Raw genomic sequence first — 17,536 nt, 5'->3', positions numbered from 1 at the left:
TTTGCACAGAGCAAACTGAAGATCAGCTCACATGCTACTTCACTAGCTCTACTTTATAGTGATCTATGATCTGATTCTGATAAACAGATCTACAACGCTCTAAACAACATACCTTATCAAGGTCAAAGTCAGGTTAGATGAGATGGGTAAACTCTGGAATTGTTGGCTCTTCAGTGGTATCAGACACATGCTTGTACTAAAGAAGAATAACTGTCAAAGCTGTGTTTACTAGTTGCTATATGTTTGTTCAACAAGTGGATATCAAGGCATGACTGGTATTGTGGGATAGCAGTGTAAGTTGTGTGACCCCTCATGGGTTTGGGCTCATGCTGTAGTAATATTTTGTATCATCTTTACAAATGTCCAGCTCTGTGAATGAAGTATAAAATACAGGGCTTTTCCTTGATGACCCTAGTCTTTCATCTTCTTCAAACATTGGAATTTGTGATCCAGAATAAGGAGGGGTCGAAAAATGCATGATATTGAAAGGCTTGAAGAAGAAGAAGAAGAAGAAGAAGAAGAAGGGAAGAAGAAGAAGAAGAAGAAGATGGAGAAGAAGAAGAAGAAGAAGAAGAGGAAGAAGAACAAGAAGAACAAGAACAAGAAGAACAAGAAGAAGAACAAGAAGAAGAACAAGAAGAAGAACAAGAAGAAGAACAAGAAGAACAAGAACAAAAAACAAAACAAAAAAGTATGGAAGGTACAGAGATGGGTAAATTTTAGATGGACAGGAAAATAGATACAGCCCTTCTGAACACCGGTCAGTTTTGCTTAAAGTATGCCTTCACGCATATTTTGCCAGATTTTCAAAGATTTTGCACCTTTCCTTTGTTCACATTATGAAGTCATAACATTCATTTCACATCCCCCATCTGAATTAGCAGTATGTCCACTCTCACCAACTTGTTTTGTCAGTGACTGAAAGATCATTCCGACTTGCTGTAGATCCATATCTTTTACATCTTGCATTCATGTAATTGTGTTATCACAGTATATCAAATCACGTTTTGGATGTTTTTGTTGAACATTGTTGTTGTTCTTGTTTTCTTTGTTTTGGGGACAGGCATTGGAAAGGGGGAATTAAGATGTGATATGAACACGGAAACTGATTTACATCAGGAATATCATAAATGCTGACCAGCAGAACACATACTCCTTCAAAAGTAGAGAGCAAAAATACAACGGTAATTACATGACATGTACAAGGGAGAAACAGTCTCATCTCTCTGAAAATGTGAAATATTGAACATACTTACACCTGCAGATGTTCGAGACAAACCTCTTGCAAATTGTACCATTTACTTCTTTACATAATCATCTACTTCAAAGACTGAATGCTTAAGCTGTTTTGGTTAGTTGTGCTTTGTCTTTGGTTTTGTGTCAGTAGCTTGGCTTATTTGTCTGTGTTTCAATATTTCAGATATTCAATAGGCCAATGTATTCATGTAGTAAAAGGACTGTGCAATAATACACCATATTTTATCAGTTTGCTTGAACACTTGCTGAGTGCGCAAACGTTTGCTGACAATATGAACATCTGCTACAAAGTGTGCAAAATTTTGCAACAAGCATGCAAACTTTTGCCACAAGTGCAAGGTCACTACATTTTTAATGCAAAATCTACTTCATATTCGAGTAATTACGACCTACTTTTTATAGTTTTTGCCTATGCTGGATAATGATGAAACAGATAATAATGATAATGGCTTTATTTCATGAAATACCAGAGAATATTGCACTTGTCAGAGCAAACATCGCTTTTATCTTTGATTCATGCAATATAAGCAATATCATGTGCAACATTCCCGGTATCCCATTCATTGTCATCCAATATATATTTCTGAAGATGTTACATTACCAGCTATATAGTCTCCTCATCTCTAAGACCTACAGGTTGAAGGAAGAAGTCTAGGCTAAGAAGAATGGACTTACCTGTAGTGTGACAAGGACGATCTTCAAAACCTGCAAGCCGAGTTTGTACGGTTTGCGCCCTCGCTTCTTGTACTTGAGGTAGGGATTCATGAAGAAGTAGCGAAGCTCCCACCGCATTTCATTGACTGCCCGGATGTTGGCAGGGGAGGTCCTGAAGACGTCCTCCTCCTGCGAGCAGTGGTTGTGATTTTGGTGGTGATGGTCATTTCCCCTGTTATTGTGGTCACACTCGCAATGGGTCTGAGCGTTGATGGAGTAGCTGCTACCCCCTGTGCACGCTACTGTTTGCGCTGCTAACGTGTTCATGTCTGGATCTAAAGTTAGATGAAGCCATCAAAGCAAGGAACAATTAACAAACTAGGTCTGGATAATTCACATCAGTACACAAAGCATAAATCTTTACTAGAATACTACAACTAGTAATGCATTCAAAGAAACATAAGAACAGTTTTCCAAGTTCAAGAAATCAACATTATATCAAGGATTAGATTACAACATCTGTACTCAATATGCATTGATACACAGATTGTTACTAAAAAAATTTTGTCTTTTTGGAATATTTGACAGATTCATGATCATCTTAACTTTGTTGACTAATGATGACTGAAGTACTGAAAATTTTTAAGCAAAGTCATAGCACTGTTCATGAAAATATATAAAAATGTGACCCGCTGCAACAAAAGGATCCGAAAGTCAGGGAGGACAATTTTCTGAATATTACATGCCCTTATTCCCTTACTCTTCTACTTTAATGTCATATATAACATGACTCATAAAAGTACTCGGACTCCGTTGCAGAGATATCAATGATTTTATTAGCGCATTTTATTGGGAAATCAGCATTTCGAGAAAACCGCCTTTTCCTTCCGAAGGAAGTTTTCCTTCCGAAGGTATCATGATCAAGGGGAAGCAAGGCAGTTTTCACCTTTGACAATAGAAGGTACGCTCTTAGCAACCTCCGCGATGTTCATTCAAGCTTAGCGCCAGCGGTCTATGCACGACCAATCAGTAACCAGAATGCCACGCACTGACTAATGAGATCACTCTCTCGTTGCTAGGGGCAGAGTCTAGCTGCGGCGCTAAATCCAAATCTTCGTACATGTTTCTGTTCCATTGAAAGTCGGAAAATCATGGCCCAGAAAACGCTATTTTCTTGCCTTTCCTTTGATCACTTAGCTTCGAAATTTCAGCAGATGATAGAAAATACATTGGACTACAAAATTATGTCAAAAACAGAAATCCGAACTTTTTGACGGATTTTGATGATCTGACTTCAAACTTGATTTTGTCGGCTCACCCGTCAGCGACTTTAGGATCCTTTTGTTGTAGCGGGTCACAAATGGTGTCCCAAAGCTGATAGTGGCTGAGCAATTTTAAAGACAACATGGATCAAGCAGACTTCTTTCAACTTGCTCAGATAACACATCATACCCCAGTTTCTACACAGATTTCCAACTCTTGCTTTTATGACGTGAAAGATATCATGCCTTATTACAAGTTGCATAAAATTTAAACCTTTACTTTAGGGTTATCTTACTGATGTTGTGGCACTTACAGGGGCGTTACCAGCATTTTTTCAAGGGGGGTGCGTTTTGACACTAATATGTTTACGAGATTTTTTGGACAGACATTTGGAATATAGGAAGCTCTCAATCCCTAGACTTTTACTGTGTGTTTTTTTTTTTTTAGGGAAACCAAGCGGGGAAAGGGCACCGGCGTAGCTAGGATTTCATCTTGGGGGGGGGGGGGGGGGGGGGGGGGCGGGGGGGGGGGGGTTAGTATGCGAGGGAGCGAGCAAGGGTGGGGGAGGGTGTGGAAGTGCCGGAGGGGGTTGTACCCCCTATAAATGGATTATGGAATGACGGTGTGAAACGACAAATTACTGGTAACGATATCACTGAGGAGAATGGCATAACGACTACATGCGAGCGAGCGGAGCGAGTGAGCTTGAAAATTTTGACATTTTACAGTCCAAAAACTGCCGTTTGTAGCCATATTTTTGTGCTTTGTAAATTAAGGGGGGGGGGGGCGTACCGGGCGCAACTGCTGGCAATTACTGGCAGCAACATCAGGAGAATGGCATAATGATTAAATGCGAGCGAGCAAAGAGAGCGAGCTTGGAAATTTTGACATTTTACAGTCCAAAAACTGCCATTTGGAGCCATATTTTTTCGCTTTGGAAATAAAGGAGGGGTGGGGGGCGCAACGGGCGCAACTGCCGGTAATTACTGGCAGCAACATCAGGAGAATTGCATAACAATTAAATGCGAGCTTGAAAATTTTGACATTTTACAGTCCCAAAACTGCCGTTTGTATAGCCATATTTTTTTTGGCTTTGGAAATTAAGGGGGGGGGGTGGGGGCGCAACGGGCGTAACTGCCGGTAATTACTGGCAGCAACATCAGGAAAATTGCATAATAATTAAATGCGAGCGAGCGAGCGAGCGAGCTTGAAAATTTTGTCATTTTACAGTCCAAAAACTGCCGTTTGTAGCCATATTTTTTTGCTTTGGAAATTAAGGGGGGGGGGGCGCACCGGGCGCAACTGCTGGCAATTACTGGCAGCAACATCAGGTGAATGGCATAACAATTAAATGCGAGCGGGCGAAGAGAGCGAGCTTGAAAATTTTGACATTTTACAGTCCCAAAACTGCCATTTGGAGCCATATTTTTTCGCTTTTGAAATAAAGGAGGGGTGGGGGCGCAACGGGCGCAACTGCCGGTAATTACTGGCAGCAACATCAGGAGAATTGCATAACAATTAAATGCAAGCTTGAAAATTTTGACATTTTACAGTCCAAAAACTGCCGTTTGTAGCCATATTTTTTTTTTTTTTTTTTTGCTTTGGAAATTAAGGGGGGGGGGGGCGCACCGTTCGCAACTGCTGGCAATTTTTACTGGCAGCAACATCAGGTGAATGGCATAACAATCAAATGCGAGCGAGCGAAGAAAGCGAGCTTGAAAATTTTGACATTTTACAGTCCCAAAACTGCCATTTGTAGCCATATTTTTTCGCTTTGGAAATAAAGGAGGGGGGGGGGGGCGCACCGGGCCTAACTGCTGGCAAATACTGGCACCAACATCAGGAGAATTGCGTAACAACTAAATGCGAGCGAGCGAGCGAGCTTGAAAATTTTGACATTTTACAGTCCAAAAACTGCCATTTGGAGCCATATTTTTTCGCTTTGGAAATAAAGAAGGGGGGGGCGCAACGGGCGCAACTGCCGGTAATTACTGGCAGCAACATCAGGAGAATTGCATAACAATTAAATGCGAGCTTGAAAATTTTGACATTTTACAGTCCAAAAACTGCCGTTTGTATAGCCATATTTTTTTTTTGCTTTGGAAATTAAGGGGGGGGGGTGGGGGCGCAACGGGCGTAACTGCCGGTAATTACTGGCAGCAACATCAGGAAAATTGCATAATAATTAAATGCGAGCGAGCGAGCGAGCGAGAGCGAGCGAGCTTTAAAATTTTGTCATTTTACAGTCCAAAAACTGCCGTTTGTAGCCATATTTTTTTGCTTTGGAAATTAAGGGGGGGGGGGCGCACCGGGCGCAACTGCTGGCAATTACTGGCAGCAACATCAGGTGAATGGCATAACAATTAAATGCGAGTGGGCAAAGAGAGCGAGCTTTAAAATTTTGACATTTTACAGTCCCAAAACTGCCATTTGGAGCCATATTTTTTCGCTTTGGAAATAAAGGTGGGGTGGGGGCGCAACGGGCGCAACTGCCGGTAATTACTGGCAGCAACATCAGGAGAATTGCATAACAATTAAATGCAAGCTTGAAAATTTTGACATTTTACAGTCCAAAAACTGCCGTTTGTAAGCCATATTTTTTTTTTTTTTTTTGCTTTGGAAATTAAGGGGGGGCGCACCGTTCGCAACTGCTGGCAATTTTTACTGGCAGCAACATCAGGTGAATGGCATAACAATCAAATGGGAGCGATCGAAGAAAGCGAGCTTGAAAATTTTGACATTTTACAGTCCCAAAACTGCCATTTGTAGCCATATTTTTTCGCTTTGGAAATAAAGGAGGGGGGGGCGCATCGGGCCTAACTGCTGGCAAATACTGGCACCAACATCAGGAGAACTGCGTAACAACTAAATGCGAGCGAGCGAGCGAGCTTGAAAATTTTGACATTTTACAGTCCAAAAACTGCCATTTGGAGCCATATTTTTTCGCTTTGGAAATAAAGGAGGGGTGGGGGGCGCAACGGGCGCAACTGCCGGTAATTACTGGCAGCAACATCAGGAGAATTGCATAACAATTAAATGCGAGCTTGAAAATTTTGACATTTTACAGTCCAAAAACTGCCGTTTGTATAGCCATATTTTTTTTTTGCTTTGGAAATTAAGGGGGGGGGGTGGGGGGCGCAACGGGCGTAACTGCCGGTAATTACTGGCAGCAACATCAGGAAAATTGCATAATAATTAAATGCGAGCGAGCGAGCGAGCGAGCTTTGAAATTTTGTCATTTTACAGTCCAAAAACTGCCGTTTGTAGCCATATTTTTTTGCTTTGGAAATTAAGGGGGGGGGGCGCACCGGGCGCAACTGCTGGCAATTACTGGCAGCAACATCAGGTGAATGGCATAACAATTAAATGCGAGCGGGCAAAGAGAGCGAGCTTTAAAATTTTGACCTTTTACAGTCCCAAAACTGCCATTTGGAGCCATATTTTTTCGCTTTGGAAATAAAGGTGGGGTGGGGGCGCAACGGGCGCAACTGCCGGTAATTACTGGCAGCAACATCAGGAGAATTGCATAACAATTAAATGCAAGCTTGAAAATTTTGACATTTTACAGTCCAAAAACTGCCGTTTGTAGCCATATTTTTTTTTTTTTTTGCTTTGGAAATTAAGGGGGGGGCGCACCGTTCGCAACTGCTGGCAATTTTTACTGGCAGCAACATCAGGTGAATGGCATAACAATCAAATGCGAGCGATCGAAGAAAGCGAGCTTGAAAATTTTGACATTTTACAGTCCCAAAACTGCCATTTGTAGCCATATTTTTTCGCTTTGGAAATAAAGGAGGGGGGGGCGCATCGGGCCTAACTGCTGGCAAATACTGGCACCAACATCAGGAGAATTGCGTAACAACTAAATGCGAGCGAGCGAGCGAGCTTGAAAATTTTGACATTTTACAGTCCAAAAACTGCCATTTGGAGCCATATTTTTTCGCTTTGGAAATAAAGGAGGGGTGGGGGCGCAACGGGCGCAACTGCCGGTAATTACTGGCAGCAACATCAGGAGAATTGCATAACAATTAAATGCGAGCTTGAAAATTTTGACATTTTACAGTCCAAAAACTGCCGTTTGTATAGCCATATTTTTTTTTTGCTTTGGAAATTAAGGGGGGGGGCGCACCGGGCGCAACTGCTGGCAGTTACTGGCAGCAACATCAGGTGAATGGCATAACAATTAAATGCGAGCGGGCGAAGAGAGCGAGCTTGAAAATTTTGACATTTTACAGTCCCAAAACTGCCATTTGGAGCCATATTTTTTCGCTTTGGAAATAAAGGAGGGGTGGGGGCGCAACGGGCGTAACTGCCGGTAATTACTGGCAGCAACATCAGGAAAATTGCATAATAATTAAATGCGAGCGAGCGAGCGAGCGAGCTTGAAAATTTTGTCATTTTACAGTCCAAAAACTGCCGTTTGTAGCCATATTTTTTTGCTTTGGAAATTAAGGGGGGGGGGCGCACCGGGCGCAACTGCTGGCAATTACTGGCAGCAACATCAGGTGAATGGCATAACAATTAAATGCGAGCGGGCGAAGAGAGCGAGCTTGAAAATTTTGACATTTTACAGTCCCAAAACTGCCATTTGGAGCCATATTTTTTCGCTTTGGAAATAAAGGAGGGGTGGGGGCGCAACGGGCGCAAGTGCCGGTAATTACTGGCAGCAACATCAGGAGAATTGCATAACAATTAAATGCAAGCTTGAAAATTTTGACATTTTACAGTCCAAAAAATGCCGTTTGTAGCCATATTTTTTTTTTTGCTTTGGAAATTAAGGGGGGGGGGGGCGCACCGTTCGCAAAAGCTGGCAATTTTTACTGGCAGCAACATCAGGAGAATGGCATAATGATTAAATGCGAGCGAGCAAAGAGAGCGAGCTTGGAAATTTTGACATTTTACAGTCCCCAAACTGCCATTTGTAGCCATATTTTTTCGCTTTGGAAATAAAGGAGGGGGGGGGGCGCACCGGGCCTAACTGCTCTCAATTACTGGCAGCAACATCAGGAGAGTTGCGTAACAATTAAATGCGAGCGAGCGAGCGAGCTTGAAAATTTTGACATTTTACAGTAAAAAACAAACAAACTGCCGTTTGTAGCTATATTTCTTCGCTTTAGAATTTAAGGGGGCGCATCGGGCGCAACTGCTGGCAAATAATGGCAGCAATATCAGGAGAGCATAATGATTACATTCGAGCGAGGGGAACGAGCTTGAAAATTTTACATTTTACAGTCCAAAAACTGCCGTTCTTAGCCATATTTTTTCGTCTTGGAAATTAAGGGGGAGGGGCACCGGGCGGAACTGCTAGCAATTACTGGCAGCAACATCAGGTAAATTACATAACGATTAAATGCGAGCGAGCGAAGAGAGCGAGCTTGAAAATTTTGCATTTTACAGTCCAAAAACTGCCGTTCTTAGCCATATTTTTTCGCTTTGGAAATTAAGGGGGGGGGGCGCACCGGGCGCAACTGCAGGCAATTACTGGCAGCAACATCAGAAGAATGGCATAAACATTAAATGCGAGCGAACGGAGCGAGCGAGCTTGAAAACTTTGACATTTTACAGTCCCCAAACTGCCGTTTGTAGCTATATATATATTTTTTTTTCGCTTTGGAAATTAAAGGGGGGGGGGGGAATGCCCGGTGCGCCCCTCCCCCCGGATCCGCCACTGTAGTCAAGGGTGTGGGTTTATGTTCATGACTGGGGGAGCTATGACCAGCGAGGTGGCGTCGTGGAAAGGATGTCCAAAATCTGCACTTTCGAGCATTCCCTAAACTAATTGTTCGTGTTTGTTTGTGTGTGTGTGTATTATATACATGGAAAAGTTAGGAATTAGCCCAGGTCAAGTCTTTTTATTGGCAATGCAAGACATTTAGTATGTAAAGCAACACTGCAAAATCGATGATCTAGCTTTGATGTAACGAAGCGTGAGGTACAAAGGTGTACATTCTACATCACATTGCGCAACATTGTAGCGACTCTTCGTTCGGATGTACTGAGTACACTGCTTATAATATGCAGAATGCCAACCAGGAATCACGCTAAATCACAATCTTTTGTCGGGTTAGGGTTTTTTAAACAATGTTTCACATTATACCTATTTAATTATGGTTAAAAGAAATCAAAGAAAAAATATCTTATTTCTTGATCACCCTTTCATTCAAAAAGCAGTTTACTAACACTTAAACTACTATTTCGGTAGTTTTTTTTTTTCTTTTTTTTACCAGCGGATTGGGAGGGGGCGCACCCCCCCCCCCCCCCATCCGTAGTTACGCCACTGCTTTGGGGTGAAATAATTGGACAGATTTCTTAAATTCTAACGGAAAAGCAAGAAAATCTTTTCATAGCGGGAATTATGATTATAATATTGTGGGGTGGGGCAAATGGTGCGCTTGCCTTCCAATATTTTTATGGGAGCAACATTTTTGTTTTCTTTCAAAAGCAAGAAAATCTTCTCTCATTACGGGAATTATTAATTATGGGGGGGGGAATTAAAATATGCTTGCCCCTCCAATATTTTTTTGGGGGTAACATTTTGTTTTTCTGTCAAAAAAAAAAGAAAATCTTCTCGTCTCTGGAATTATGGGGGGGGGGATGGGCAAAGTGATATGCTTGCCCCTCCATTTTTTTTTTCATTTTTTTTTTTTTTTTTAATGAGGCTAAGGCTCGCTCTTGGGCTGGCAATATGGATTGGTCAGAAGTAACGTATACATAGACCCTACATACTTGTAAGTAGCACACGTACGTGCAAACGTGTATAAGTGCTCCGTATCGCACGGATGTACAGTACGGTCGATAAATAGTAAACACTGTAGAATACTAATAGATATGTATAAAATCAGTGCTGCCAGAACCAGGGGTGCGAATTGTTTTTGCCGACGATTTTCTTCTTTGTGTGTGTGTGTGTGTGTGTGTGTGTGTGTGTGTGTGTGTGTGTGTGTGTGTGTCCCTGGTGTCAAATATAAAAAAAAAAATAGAAAAGAATAATTATTTAGCGTCCGGCGTTGAGGTCGTTCGCAGACTGATTTTTTTTTTTTTTTTTTAAGGATCTGAAGGGGGGTGCGTTCGCAACCCAACGCACCCCCCCTGGTGACGCCCATGCACTTATCAGTTCAAAACCCGAGGATGGATTTCATTCACAAGTTTTCAACCCCTAAAAGGATGATGCACTGGTCATCATTTCTTTGATGCCAAATTGATGCCATCTTCAAATTCATGAAATTCTTCTGTCGAGATGTTTTTTCATTGCCTGTCCAGAGATCAGGAGGTCGTAGGGTCGAATCCTGCTCGAGTATGTGTGCCCATGATTTCTTTTATCATAGCTACTACTGTTAATGATTTCTTTTATCATGGCTACTACTAAAACACTGATCAATTCAGAGCTCATTTACGTCAATGTACATGTAGGACAATTTGTCAATCAGTTGCAATGACGGCATCTTGGTGGAGACACCACTTCTCATGAATGTCTTCTGCCACATATACTGTAGAAACAAAAGACAAGCTTGCTCTGTACCAACTCCCTTCCACTGATGAGCTTTCACTTCACCATCCCCTCCGCACATCACTGAGAAAGCTGTCAGTTCAAAGTCATCCCTGCATGCACATATTCTCTCCAGTTCTGGGGAAAAACCCCTGTCTTCTGTCATTCACCCACCACATCTTCAACCAGCAATACCTATCAAAGTGCAATTGCTCAGCGGAGTATGAAGTCTACCCTACACCAACTCTTGCCTACACACCACAAGATCAAGAGGGAAAACAAGTCAGGTTGCCCTTGTGATTGTATTGCTGCTGAAACAGCGACCCACCTGGTGGGTGAATGCTCAACATACAAAACCCTCACAGAGATAGCTTCCCCACCAGTGGCCAAAACGATGGGAAAATCATCTTGCCGCAACCACAAAGAGACGCTTTACCACTGCCCACTCTACTTGGATTCTGTTGTAACTCTGGTATCTCCCTCTCAGACTGAAAAAACTCCTAAGCTCTGTTTCATAGTACATTCTAAGCTGTCTTCTTGACTAACTTCACTTGCTAAATGTACTGAATATTCAATCATTTATTGTTTGATTTAAAAAATACAGAAAATCTTCCTCCACTGGCAAGGTACGGTAACAGAGCATTACACGACAAGAATAACAAACAGATCACCTATATAAACAAAATTACAAATGATTAACAATTCGATGATCAAACTATACATGTATGTCGTAACTAATTAAACTGAAATACTGTATTAATGAAATGATGAGGTACTTGTATGTTTGAGACTATAAAAATAGAACATTATAATATACGGTTGATGCATTGAATCTTTTAACATGCTGATGTCCGACTAGATGGCAAATATATCAAAATTGCAGTCATAAATACACAATTGCACAGACCCTAAAAATATGTTGGGAGTGGAACATGTGTGATGTACCAGTACATAATGTACATATACAGAAACCCAAGGATCACATGTGTGCAAGAAGAGCAGGAATAAGAAGAAAAGAATAGAGGTAGAGAAGGATGGAGAGAACACTTGGGGGGGGGGGGAATTGTGCAATCATCATACTAGTAAGCCTGTACCAGTGTCAACTATGAAAATATCATGTGTTTCAAGACAAATCTGCAACCTTGGCAGTTCTCTATACTGGAGGAAATCAAGCAAAGAACCAACAGTGTACACTATACATTAATATAGGCAGCAGCACACAACGTACCGGTAATCGCAAAAGGAGAAGACACAAGAAGCTCGCCAACAGTGAGAGGTTATGAGTGCACCAATATGAAAGTGAATGCTGATACAAATGTATATCGTCGTTGGGGCGATAAGACCTCGTACAAAATGTCAAATGTTCAGGAGAGCCAAAAAACATGGCGGCCAAAGCACTGTGGCGAATGGGACAGCCTTTCCTTTGATATGCCGTGGTGGCTTCATTTTTGGAGTAAGACAGTTGGGATTTGGACAGGACATCACTTAACCAATAATTTTACCATTAATCCAAAAAACTTATTTCCACCAAAATTGCAGATACAAGGTCTTATCACCCCAGCGACGATATGTACAATGCTCCCCGATATCATCAAAAGTGATAATTTACAATTACAGAATTACTTAGTATTGCACTAGTGTTATGGGAAGTGACACAAGCTGTAAATGATGAATGAAATTGCCCCTGCAGCAAATAGGCACCCTGCACAAAGCCTGCCACAAACAGGGTATTTTACTAGCATTTCCTGTGATTTTGATACAATTCTATGTTGGAAATTTGAGATTTATAGACAATATGCTATCTACATCGTACATGGATACAAATGTACACTGTTTATAGTAATGTTCAACACTAGTCACTGCACTGACGAGTGCTATAAAATGAGTCTATTTACTGAATCGGTACTTGGAATTTGCCATTCACATACAATGTAGTGTAGCCATGAGATGTGGTATACAAATAATGAATGTTTATGAGTGCAATGGACAGAATATTTCATGAGGTGAAAGATGAAATGATCCATTCAACGAGACGCAGCCGAGTTGAATGGATCAAACATTTTATCTTTCACCGAATGAAATATTCTGTCCATCGCACGAATGAAAAACATTTATTATTTGTTTTATATAATGCCTAAAATAGATCCTTGTCATTTGATGTTTTATCAATTTAGAAACAAAGAGAGAATCTAAGATCGCTTTACGCTCGAGCGCTGTCGCATACACACTGCAAACGCAAGCTTCTTGCTAGCGCGCTGTAGCATATTATACACACTGCAAACGCAAGCGTTTTACACGTGTGTGTGCCGGGCTCTCATCGAGCGTGCAATGGACCAAATCGTATGGATCCAAAATTGCACGGTAAATGGAGCCACAATTGCACGGATGATGATGTCATAGTGAAATGGGCCGAATGATCAATGTCAAACAGCCAATCAAATGACAAGGATCTCTCCAGGCGTTATATAATATGTACTAGTCACTAGTGTAGTGTGTTGGTACATAAACCTGAATAGTGAATGGTCACGAGTGAAATGGCACAAGATTGCGCATGAGGTGAAAGATAAAGACATTCTATTCAATGAGGCGAAGCCCAGTTGAATAGTGCGCATCATCTTTAATCGAGTGCGATCTCTTGTTCCACTACATGAGGAAAGACCAAACACTATATTTGTTTTAAACAACACCCCTGACGTCAACAGAAGTAGTCCACACAGATTCTTGAATTTAGCACGGAAATAAGTACAATGTAGCTGCACAGTCAGTGAGCTGAGTGTACGTACAAACTACAAAATATGCGAAACTGATTTGTTGAAGTTGTTTACGAAAATAAGTGACAAAATATATACATGCTTGTACATGCAATCTTAAGCATGCTTGTGTAATTGTTGAGTGCGAACGGCAAATGTTTGTTTATCATGACATCAGAGCCATGCATTGAAACAAAAACTTCGAGTCAATGGCGAGTTTAACACCAGAATCAAGACAATGGAAATTGGTGACGTTGCCAGGCGCTATCCATTTTCTGCTGAAACAAAATTGCACAGCTCCAAGCGACAGTGTGCGATGGTAGTACCATTAACTGAATGTTTATGTGATGGATAGCTCTACATTCTTTTTAGGTGTTGTACCCGAACTCTACTGCTAGTCTCACAATCACAGTCACATTCATCTGCTCACTCACCTCAGACAGACACATACTGTTGTCACAGACACATTGGCCCGAATTCACGAAGGTAGTACCAGGTACAAATGAAACCGTGGTTTAAAACCATGGACAAAAACCATGGAGCACCAAGTCCAAGTGTCACACCGAATATTTCGTTTTGAAATTGGTCATTTCGTCGACAAAATGACCATTTCCTTAACAAAATTAATATCATTTCATGGACGAAATATTAATTTAGTTATAAAAAGGTTGCCATTTTGTTACAAAATTATCATTTCATCGACAAAATGACTTAATTTCTTAACGAAATATTCCATGCGACACTTGGCGTTCCATGGTTTTTGTCCATGGTTTAAACCATGGTTTCATTTGTACCATCTTCGTGAATTCGGGCCATTGCATTACATTAGGTCTAAATTATATACCGGTATTTATTTAGAATCAAGAATAAATTTACTAACGTTGGTAGTAGTAGAAATCTAAATTTACACTCTTTCTCTCTCGGTAGCTCTCTACTCTATTGAATTTACTACTTCTCAGTCATAAAACAAAATGCCATTTACATGTCCTTACCACAACTATCATCTCCTGAAGTACAGAAGTCAAAACTTGTGGTGTAAACAATTGGTGGTGGTACCAACAGGACTTCGGGGCCGGAGTGTTGTCCAGCAGAATTCGGAGCAGCACGTATCGCCGCGGAGGTAGACCCACTCTCGTCGTGAGAACCAACCCGCTCCTGTCGGCGGAACGTATGTCCGCGATCTGGGTGTTTGTGTGCGTGGGACTGACTACTCGAGCGAGGCTTCTCGTGGTCGCCTGCTCTTGCAGTATTGTGCCTTTCTGAGTCTCTTGAAGAATTGACTGAACTCGCCCTAGCAGCCCTCATTGGTAATAAGCAGATTATCGAAGGTACATAATGTTGATTAAAAAAGAAGCCCGCTAACTAGCTGTACTAGAACATAGTCAAGTGGTACATTGTAGTACGGATCAAATACTAGTACGATTCCACCGTACACGTATACGCAACGCGTCACACACACAGTATGGTTCACATGCGATCGAGAGTTGATGATGAGGAAGTTTGTGTCATGTGATGTGGCCGCCGGATCGCCTTGACATGCGCATTTCCAGATATCTGTCATACATGCCATTGTGTTGTTGTTGTGGGCGTCTTCACTTTGTTATTGTTTTTGTTTTATTGTGCAAGACAATTTCTTTTTCTCTCTAAAAAAAAGGGGGGGGGGCACTTCCCGGTTTTATGAGTAACAAGAAAAAAAAATTGATGGGAAAAGTGGTGACACCCTATGTATTCCTATGTATGGGTGCAAAAAAGTCCCTCCCCCCCCCCCCCCCCCCCACCCCTCTGCCGGCCCTGGGTCAGTTGTATCACAAAACATCCAAAATTCCATCTAAAATTTGTGCAGTATGGAAATTCTGAAATACAAGGCGATTCCACTATTTTTCTCTATAAACCATAACCGAAGAATTTTTTTTCTAGAAAAAAATATTTACTATAACTTTTTTTGTGTAGGTCCCATGTAGGCCTATATACATTTTTACATTATTTGTTTCTATCCATAGCTCACATTTAAGAACTATTTTGAAATGCTTAAGCTGGGTTTTTGTTTCATGTGAAAATGGTAAGTACAGTGCATTATGCCTTTCATTCATTTCATTTCATTCATTTCATTTATTTCATTTCCAACAACATTTTCATACACAAAATAACACAACATCAATACAATGTCGTAACAAAGAAAAATATGTGAAGTTAACAATACTAGGCCCTACGCATGAAAAAAAGCAAGAGAATATTGAATCAAAACTAAAGTTGCAGGAAATGGAGGAGACATGCTAAAAAGCTAAGCTTGTATTTTGCAGTCTCCTCGTGGACAAAAAGACTAAATAACATCAAAAGGCCATTAGCTGGACATAAACGGTGCACAACACATACAGTCCTATACAAATAAACAAACAAACAAACAAACAAACAGACGGACAAACAAACACAAGCAACCTCTCTTGTAAAGAGAAAGATAGAGAGAGAGAAACAAAATACAGTGAAGGAAAAGGAGGAAAAGAGGAAAACAGGAAATGGATGGGGAGGAGCCCCCGCAAGTATTTTTCCCCCGGGAACGGAGACAAATACTTTCAGGGAACTGGAGGAAGTGGTGAGCATAGGCAACCTAGGGCTGGGGAATTTCGCGAAACGCCTTTGAACCGCGAAAATAACAACACACAAAAATAACAACGCGCAAATAAGTAAGTTCAGTTAGACCCTCGCAACCGCGAAATTAACAACACGCGAAAATGTCCTCCAAGTAGCAATTCGCAAAAATATCTGTACGTGAAAATTTCAGCTCGTACAGTGCACTCTTGGTAGAATATTTTGAAAATTTTCAAACAATCAAGTAGTGCCTAAGATGAGAGGCCTATGTTGCATAATGCATGCACTAAAATTGCAATGAAAAAAAAATTATTAAAAAAAAATAATTTCTGTTATTGTACATTATGTATTCAAATATGCATATAAATGTTATCTATCTTTATTAAAAATTAATTACCTGTTCTGTGATTTCTCTCACTACCATTCAAATTATTATTTGAAAAGCCAATATCAGAGCATTGCAACCAAGCAGAGGAAGGGTCCACACTCAGGCTTTTGAAAAATTCAACAAAATATTGCACATTCCACACTTCGGTTGGAATAATCATCTCAAACATCTTTGATAAAAAGTAAGATGACAAATTAGTTATTTTCATTTCAGTTGCAAAGAAAAAAAAAACATAAACAAACTCAATTCTTTCATTATTATGTTATGTGACATTTTTTTGATTAATTTTTCTCAAGCTGACCCCACTAGCATGTGGAAAGGTCCCCCTCCAAACCCCTTTTCACACGCATGCCATTGTCAGAAGAAGCCTTTAAAATCATAGTATGTAGTAAAGTAGTGGTAAAGATCACAACTCAAAGTAAAGGATTTGAGGTTTGCCAACAAGTTCTTGTAGAGGGCAGCAAACATAATATCTGGGGTATGGAGATGTAATCTCTTTGGTTCTTGGTCAGGTAAATCCACTCACCTAGCACATTCTCACACCTGTTCAACAAAGTGGAACAGCCAGAGCTCCAATCATTCTGTTGACGGGCCGGCGGAGCGTTTTCAAGAGTGGGGCCCACTTTCAGGCTTCATGAGCTAACAAGCAAAGAGAAAATAAATACATGAATAAAAAATAAAAGGCCTTCAGTGCAACTTCTGATGCCAGACAAGCAAAAAAAAAAAAAAAAAAAAAAGGTCTTCGGCTCATCTTTCTCATTTCACTTCCGGAGGGGGGCCCAAAGTGGTGACACCTTATGCATTCCTTTGTATGGTGCAAAAAAAGTGGTTGGACGAGCCCCCCCCCCCCCCCCCCCAACTATATGAAAATATAGGATCTAAAACAGAAAAAAAGACTAGTATAAGCCGCCACACCAGTCTGTTCAGAATTAATTAGGCAAGGCTTTTCATTTTGGAGTTAGAAATTGTGCCATTTGACGCACACCTGTAATGCAATCTTATTTCTGATCTATGCCTCCTGGAAGATTATGGTCTGAATTGATGTCAGTATCGTCTGGGGCAAATTATTTTTTGATAGGGACCCATTTTTTTCTCTCTTCTTTTCTTTGGGGGCCAAAGTGGTGACACCCTATGCATTCCTTTGTATGGTGCAAA

The 17,536-nt window shown here is 41.0% G+C and overlaps 1 protein-coding gene across 1 annotated transcript in view; it reads right to left on the bottom strand.

The window, feature by feature from the left end:
- Nucleotides 1-14,788, bottom strand: part of LOC139728139 (mucolipin-3-like) — a 45,459-nt gene extending 30,671 nt beyond the window's left edge. The window contains exons 1-2 of the mRNA XM_071639105.1: nucleotides 14,400-14,788; nucleotides 1,933-2,246 (exon numbers count right to left, since the gene is read on the bottom strand). Of these exons, the coding sequence (XP_071495206.1) occupies nucleotides 1,933-2,246; nucleotides 14,400-14,712 (627 nt within the window). The 5' untranslated portion in view covers nucleotides 14,713-14,788. The remainder of the gene's footprint in view (nucleotides 1-1,932; nucleotides 2,247-14,399) is intronic.
- Nucleotides 14,789-17,536: the final 2,748 nt, after the last annotated feature.

Source organism: Diadema antillarum, unplaced genomic scaffold (assembly GCF_040938485.1).
Source record: "Diadema antillarum isolate AM-2024a unplaced genomic scaffold, OU_Dant_1.0 seq00000166_RagTag, whole genome shotgun sequence".
NCBI lineage: Eukaryota > Metazoa > Echinodermata > Echinoidea > Diadematoida > Diadematidae > Diadema > Diadema antillarum.
Note: the sequence above shows the minus strand (reverse complement) of the source record. Positions and strands in the feature narration are given on the sequence as shown.